At 39.5% G+C, this 8,551-nt stretch overlaps 1 protein-coding gene across 1 annotated transcript; it reads left to right on the forward strand.

Moving 5' to 3' along the window:
- Positions 1 to 886: 886 nt before the first annotated feature.
- On the forward strand, positions 887 to 8,187 carry LOC6644128 (excitatory amino acid transporter). The gene is made up of 7 exons (XM_015178035.2): positions 887 to 1,188; positions 3,116 to 3,301; positions 3,362 to 3,695; positions 5,417 to 5,998; positions 6,240 to 6,569; positions 6,628 to 6,742; positions 6,804 to 8,187. Exons 2-7 carry the CDS (start codon positions 3,133 to 3,135, stop codon positions 6,972 to 6,974), a joined length of 1,701 nt encoding a protein of 566 aa, XP_015033521.1. The 5' UTR covers positions 887 to 1,188; positions 3,116 to 3,132; the 3' UTR covers positions 6,975 to 8,187.
- The last annotated feature ends 364 nt before the right edge of the window (positions 8,188 to 8,551 follow it).

Here is an 8,551-nt window from a genome sequence, read left to right on the forward strand (position 1 = left end):
TTAAAGATTTCCCAAAAAAGATCATTAAGACAAACATATTTAGGGTACTCTTGCAGGCGACCCGGACAGGGTTATCCTTCATATTATAAGTTGCTGCTGTTTAAGGCAATTTTCATTTCACTGAAAAATTTAAAGTGTGTCAAAGTTTATTAAACAATTGTCTTGTTTTTATTTTTGTGCATATTATATTTAGCGACTTTTTGGGGTGTCTGAGAGTGGGGAGAAGAAAGGTATAGGTTTTTGCTTTGACGCGTTTTTCCGCTGCCGTCATTAGCCTTCTCTCTCGTTCTCTCTCTCTCTCTCTCTCTCTCTCCCTGTCTTACTCACACTCTCTGTCTCACTTGCTCGGTCTATTCTACTCGTTCTTTCTTTTCTTTCTTATGGGTGTCTCTGTGAACCCTTTTTGGTGCGGCGGCGGCGGCGGCGGCGGCGACAAAGTGAAAAGAAAATGTGAAACAAAGCCAAAGAAATGTTGTTGCCTCTGCCGCTTAAATTAAATTTATTGCTCACTTTTCGTTCAATTGCAGAGGAGAACGTGTTGTGTGTGCACAGAGTTTCATTAGCTGGTGCAACGATCGTTTCGGTAGTGTCGCATGTGTCGTGGCCGTGTCGTTTAGAGTTGAAATTGCCTAACCAGCGATATTTGACGGACAGTTTGCTAGGAATTATTGAATCGAACGGTTGTCGGTTGTCAGTTGTCAGTTGTTGTTGTTGTTAGTTTTTGAGGTAGGATAGATACTGTTGATACTGAATAACACATATTATATAGTCACATAATCAGTAGTTACCACAAGAAAACAACTTAAGCCCTTCTTTGTGGCTGTTGTTGTTGTTGTTGTTGTCATGGCATAATTCAATTTGCAAAGTATCTTATTTCTTTTGTCAGGCTAATTGAAAATTGAAAACTCTTACAACGGCTACAGCAGTGCAACGCATTTTGAAATTGTTAATGCAACAGCAATTAAAATTGCTGCGAAAATTTTACCAACAATCGGCATTAGCAAAACGTTAATCATACACATTGAAGGAAAGCCAAAGGAAAAACAAGAACTTGAAATCAAATCGAGAGAAAGAAATCCAAAGCATTGACAAGTGATTAGGGTTGTGTGATAGTGAGTGTGAGTACGAGTGCGAAGCCGTCATCAATCATCGGCTCAATCCTGGGTAATTTGTGGTTAATAGTCAAAGGTGAGTCAAGTTGAAGTAAAACTTCCCAGCGCAAAGACGTCAGCGCAGCAAAGGCAACAAATAAGCAACGAAAAAGTTCCTAAATATAGTTATTATTTAAAAGGCTAGAAAGGGAACAATTATAAAAAAGAGGTCTTTGGCACGAAAGCAATTCGATTGTACCTTGCTTGAAGGTCGTTCAATAAGTACCACCTAAAGGAATTACCCAAACTTATCTCTACAATGAGTGGTGGAAGAGAGACACAGAGGGAAAGAGAGACAGAGAGAGAGAGAGAGAGACAATGTCAAGTTCAAGTTCAGATCTTGTTGAGACATTTTGTAATATTTGTTAAAGATCAAGATCAAGAAATCTTATTTGGCACATACCAAATTTAACCGGATTGCAGCCCTATCGATTTGGCCCATTGCCCGACAACAAAAAGCGACCAAACAAATTAGAAATAAGTCGCCGCCACATGATGATTTATGAATGACAGCTAACAAGGAGCGACATTTAACAAATCAATAGGTGTATATATACATATACGTAATACGTACGTACATATATATTGTTAAATACGTTAGTACGAAATCACCTCAAGGACGATTGAAGAACTGACTGTGCTCCCATTTAAATCGATTAGCATGGCCATTAAATAGAATTAATGCTAAAGCTAATGGGTTGCACTCGACTCGGCTTGACTGACTTCCCCCCTGCGCCCTGCGCCCTGCACCAACCCCATCCAACACTCAAATTAAAGTTATTCGCGTGAGTTGCAAGCGGAATTTTCCGCTTTAATGATAATTATTATGATGAACCGTCAATCAAATTTCAACTAAGAGACGGGGAGAGAGGGGGAAGAGATACGCGCAAAGTGCGTGTCGTCGCTGTTTGTCTCCGTTGCCATTTCCCTTTTCCGTGTCATTGCCGGCATTTTGAGAAAGCTCCTTCATTGGGTGAGAACTCCGAGCTTTTTGTTATAAAAGCCAGACACACATGCGAGAGTCCCGACATTCGCAGGAGCTAACTTGCAGTGAGAGGTTTACTTTCCGCCAGTAACCGGAGGAGTCATTGAAAAAACCAGTGCAGAGTGCTTTCTCTTTCTCAACGCTGCTTAAAGTGAAAACGAAAGCGTTAAGTGCGTGTGTCCGTGTGATTATTTTAAAGACAAAAAAACAACGTAAGGACTTTCGGATTGTGTGACACAGTTCTTTTTTTTAGATCCACAACGAAGTGCAAAACTGCAGCTGCCCTAAGAGGACCATCAAAAAACCAAAAAAAAAAAAAACCAAAAAATCGATTATCTGTCGTCTGCGTCGTTAGTGCCGAAAAAGGAACTGCACTTGGCCACTTAAAGAGTTCAGGACTCTCTCGCTATAGCTGTCTCTGTCTGGCTCTATCCCTCTCTTTCTATCTCCTTGTCATTCGATCTCACTCGCACACATCGGTGGATTTTGTCGCGGCAGTGCCGAAGGTCAAGTAATTCCAGCAGGAACTAGCCAATAAAAAGCTATAACAACGGAGCCATTAATTAAACAAGATTTGTTAGTAGTGGGCCCTGTACGGGAAGCTGCTAAAACTCATACACAAACCTTAAGGGAAAAGAAGACAACGCCGCATCGATAATAGTTTTGCGATTGCTATCAGTCAAATGGCTTATCTAATCAATATACTCAAGTTCAATGTGAAGTACTTAAAAAATCAATAATCCAACAATCCGAATTATCAATTACAAACACATAACTCAAATCTAGAGATCAAACGTCGTTCCCATCGCACTTTCCCTCACCATCCCAATCATCAAATAGCCATATAAAGGACACACGACAAGGAGTTCCCTTCCTATTGCTATCTCCCTCGTTGCTTATTTATTGCCTTTGTGCTGCTGCTGCTGCTGCTGCTATCAATTGAGAAATCTTGTGAGGACAATGTCTGAGAAATTTTCAGATTATCTCTTTGCAAAAATGGGACCACCGAATGTAGCTTCGGCGGTTCACGGCACCGAATTGCCGCCCAAGACCACCGAACGCAGCGACGCACCGTTGGAGGAACTAACCGGCTACCGGAAATGGCTAAGCGACAATCTAATGCTTCTAGTAACGCTTTCGGGTGTCTTGCTGGGAGTCGTTTTGGGTAAGCTCAGTAGCGTGTATTGAATAATTGATTCTAGCTGAGAGTATTCCCTTTTTGTAGGCCTTTCACTGCGTCCCTTGCACTTGCATGGCGATTCAATTATGCTGATTTCATATCCGGGCGAGCTTTTTATGCGGGTCCTTAAGCTGATGATTCTGCCGCTGGTTATTTCCAGTTTAATTGCCGGATCGGCTAGTCTGAATGCCAAAATGAATGGAAAAATTGCCTTGCGAACTCTTGTGTACTTTGCCAGCACTTCGTTTTTCAATGCCGCCTTGGGCATAGCTCTTGTTATGCTCATACATCCTGGTAATCCGGATTTGCATAATGCCGATGATCGATCAACCGATAAGAAGGCTGTGAATTTATTGGATAGTCTTTTAGATTTGGGCAGGTGAGTTTAACAGTTGTTTATGAATAAATTGTTTGGACTACAATTTTTAAAATTTCGTCCTTTGGCGCCCTTGCTCGCTAGCGCCAAATACTTTTTGGCGCCACCAAGCAAGCTGCGCAGTTTTTTGGCGCCATCTACCTGGCTCCACAGTAATTAAGCGCTCTCTTGCGCTTGTCCGCTTTGTTTTGAATTTTTCAATCAGCCTAAGCTTATGCTACAAACGCTGATTGGGTCGACGTTGGTTGGTTAACAGATTTTGAATTCGTCGTTAAAAAGACAATTTGTATTTCTCATAAAAAGGACAATCTTCGCAAAATAATTAACATTTATTTTTAACATTAATTTTTTCTTAATTAATTTTCCCTATTATTTAACTGCATAAGATAGTGTTCTTTCAACAAAAAATTTGGTTTATTTTTGATTTAAAACCAATTTCTTAATTTCTGAGGTTTTTAAAACAAAAAAACAAAACTATAAGTCATCCTGACTGAGCTATGATCCGTACCACATAAAAGTGGTTCTGAGATAATTTAATTAAATCTTTCGATGCTGCTGCGCTACGTTTCTGACTCTACGCTCTACCCTTCCAAAAATCTTAGATACCTATACTTTCGAGAAAAAAATAAAGATTTCTTGAAAATTGTACATCACCGTTACCTCCGAAGTTGACTTTATATATTTATTGCACTGCCTACGTTTTTAAACCCTTGCAAAAAGGTATGATAAGACGAGTTATTATAGTCTTTGTTTATCTGTCCGTCTGCCTGTCCCTTGGTTTCGACGCGAACTCCTCCTAGTTAGTAAGAACTGCAGAGCATGTGGGTTTCTATATACTGCAAGGGTTGTATATCTCAAACTTAGCCGGATCGGACCACTGTATCGTTTAGCTCTCATAAAAACAGCAAAGTCACGAACTGAGACTTTTCTCAATAACTTCGTTGTTTTGTAGACTATTGACATACACATATTTGTCACTTTAGCATTCCTATTAATGACTGTACCACATTTTAAAAATGTCTGTGCCCAATTTGATCAAAATCAAATGACTATATTATGAAGCTGTCATATAAAATAGCACGCTACATGCGCCGCATTGCTGTAGCCTAAGATTGTAAGCCGTTCTTACGCGGAAATTCGACTTTTTATATAGAATGTTTTTCCAGTTTGACGGCTATAAGAAAGGGAAGAGAAACCAAAAACTTAGCCACGGTCCTTTGGTTGAGTTCTTAGCATGCTAATAAAAGAATAGGTTTCATGTTTAATAGGCTTCATGTTTGGCTTTTTAACATCTTTAGTATGGTCCAATATTCCAAATCATAAATAGATAAAACTCAAACTTTCCTTAAATAAATGGAATAGGGCCCTAAATGGAACAATGTGATTAGTTTGCAATCAGCTTTTGTCAGTTTGTTACTTCTATTTCGCAACGCAAAATACTAAATTACATATTTTCTGTCATATAACACAACGATTATATTCTCTATTCTCATTTTATGTCCTGGGTGTCATTTTCCCAAAAAAAATTTACATAAATTTAGAGCCAGAGATACGAATTTCACGCGGTTCTTTGAAAAATTAGAATTGTTCGTTAGTGTTTAGTGGACAAATGTCACCAACGAGGTGGAAAATATCAAATTCTAGAGTAATATTTTAATGATAAATTTAATTCTGTATTTATCTTTATTCTTACAATAGATGTCTCTGTTTTTTCTCTTCCACAGAAACGTCTTTCCGGACAATCTGTTTCAGGCATCAATTCAACAGGCTCACACTGTGTACTTGCCCAAGCCGAGCATCCTGCACAACTTCAATGAATCCTTACTGAACGACACAGCTGCTCTGCTAACTGGAAGCGTGGAGGCACAGCGTCAGCAACTGGAGGATGTTGAGGAAGTGGTTCTCGTTCGCGATGTCCAATATCGCAGTGGCACCAACACCTTGGGCATTGTGTTCTTTTGCCTAGTGTTTGGAACATTTCTGGGGACCATCGGACAGAAGGGTCAAGTAGTGGTTGACTTTTTTGCCGCCGTCTTTGAGGTGATCATGAAAATGGTGACCTGCGTGATGTGGTTAACCCCGGTGGGCATCAGTTCGGTCATCGCTGGCAAAATATTGAGTGTCGATAATTTGAGCCTGGTGATGGCTCAACTCATCTGGTTCATCATCACGGTGGCCATTGGTGTGATCATCTATCAGTTGGTCGTGATGCAGGCGATCTACTTTGTGTTTGTGCGTCGCAATCCCTTCAAGTTCTACGCTGGCCTCATCCAGGCCATGTTGACCGCCTTTGCTACAGCCTCAACGTAAGCCCAAATATGATGATTGATGGTTGAGATCCGTCACTTTCTCTCCCACTCTCTCTATCTCTCTTTCTCTCACACATACACACATATATATTCTCTCTGTCTCTCTGTGAGTCTTTGTGTTACAAGTATTTTTCCTTCTATGACAAATCCCTGTTAAACAACGTCGCATCGTATCCGCTCATCCATTTTGTCACAATAAAAAACAAAAACCAATCCAAAAACCGTTCCGTTCGAAAAGTGCTGCCGCTCTACCCATCACATTCCGTTGCATGAACGAGAAACTGCGCGTGGATGCCAGGATTACCCGATTCGTCCTGCCCATTGGCTGCAACATTAACATGGATGGCACAGCCCTTTATATAGCCGTGGCCTCCATTTTCGTTGCCCAAATGAGCGGAATGGCTTTGGGCTGCGGTGAACTCCTGACGGTGCTCTTGACCTCGACGGCTGCTTCGATGAGTTCTGCTAGTGTGCCCAGTGCCGCATTGGTCCTTCTTCTGGTGGTCCTTTCGGCCATTGATGCCCCCGTACAGGATGTGACTCTACTTTTCGCCGTCGATTGGTTTGTGTAAGTACATTGGCCTTTTTACACAGAGATTGATTCATAATACTTTATTTATTGCCAGTGATCGTATTCGCACTACCAACAATATGCTGGGCGATTGCTATGCCGCCGCTGTGGTTGAGGAGCTCTCGCGCAAAGAGCTAATGGCTCTGGATGCTGCTGGAGTTAATTATCAGGTATCAATGAGAAAAGTAAGCGGTTTCATTATTCCTAATTGGATTGGCCAACTCCTTATAGGATCTTCCTGCTGGTACACCCAATGGAAACGGCCTACATGAAGGTCAAACGGAACTGGAGACAACCTCAAATAAATGTGTGATGACCGATTCGGTGGTTGTGGACATGAGTGCCGTCATGAACAATGTCAATCTTCAGCAGGAGCACAGCAACAACAATCGCAGGGTCTAAATGAGGATGGCCTATAATAGTAGTAGTAGTGGGTCAGGCCCTGGACCATTAATACATATAGACCGACCAACCGACCGACCGATCGACCAACCAAACCATAGTGTTCCCCCGCTCCATTTGATATAGACCGAATTTGTAATGTTAATTTTGAGAAGACTGTCTTCTAAATAAGTAAACAAAAACTTCGAAACCCACCCAAATGCAAATGCAACAATATATGTATATCCAAGAGGTCTGACCAAAAATTATATACCAACCAACAAGAAAGAAGATATAAACTGTAACTTCTCTTCGGAACACCGAAGTTTCATATACATAACTCTGCAGAGCTTCGCAGCTAATCCAGACACAGACCGATAGTAACTCCAATTTTAACTTTATACTCGCATTGCTCCGATCTATCAGGGTCTGCAGAGTTATAGAATTAATATCAATAGCAATTTACTTAGTCTGTTCCAAATATACAACTCTCAACATCTGTTAGGAAACCACATACATACATACATACGTATATACACATAGATTTTACTAAAACTATATATATCGAAAAATATTCATAATAGAAATAACCAAATATTCTAAAGAATACACTTTGTAGGAAACAATTTAATCACCAATTAACCAGAGAACAGAGAAAAGAAAGCAAATATTTGTGCCCTTTAGTTAAAGGGGGTCGAGGCATGAAGAGAAACGATTTTATGTGATGCAATCTAATCTATATGTTTTGTATATTATGGGTATTATTTTAAAGGATTTTAACTATATTATTTTAGGGGATGGGCAGCTTTTTATATACCGAAATGCGTATATGTATGTCTTGTGATTGATCTATGTATAATGTGACAAGTTTTCGATTGATAATTGAGTTTGTTATTGATTTTGTTACAATATCGATTGAGTACGCAGTAGTTTTTAAGCAACGGATGGAAGATTTAGATTTAGTTTTTTGAATGTGAAAAAACAATCACAACTAATTATTTTTGTTATGGTTTGATTAATTAATTAACACCGACACCCACACATGCATTAGTAGACTGATAGCAGACTTAGTACGAGATCCATAATCTAAAAAGTACTACCTATATACATATATTGATGATATACATATATATAATATCAAACCCAATCCTAAACCAACTTATATCCAAAAACCAATTCAATTTGTACGCATACGCAAAACAACAATAAAAGTAATATGTAATGATTACAGTCACTACTTTGTACGATTTAATCATCACGATCATCATCATTATGACTATCATCTTTTTCATTCGATTTCAACACCAAAAACGGAAATTATACTATATAGTAGTAGTAGTCATAAATCTTTTGAATTGTATCCCATCGATGAATGAATCATGAATGTAATGAAAACCTGTAGGTACGCCTTCGGCACTTTGACTGGTTGGTTTATATTTGCTTATGCTAACCAAATCGGGACATTGTATAATTATTTAGATATACGGGCCATATGTACTTAGTAATGTACATATATTTATGAATTGCAATTAGAGCAACAACAGCGCGATAACTTTTGGTCCAAGCCATTGTGCCATTGCCTATGATTTACTCTACCA

The sequence above is a fragment of the Drosophila willistoni genome (genome assembly GCF_018902025.1).
Source record: "Drosophila willistoni isolate 14030-0811.24 chromosome 2R unlocalized genomic scaffold, UCI_dwil_1.1 Seg167, whole genome shotgun sequence".
NCBI lineage: Eukaryota > Metazoa > Arthropoda > Insecta > Diptera > Drosophilidae > Drosophila > Drosophila willistoni.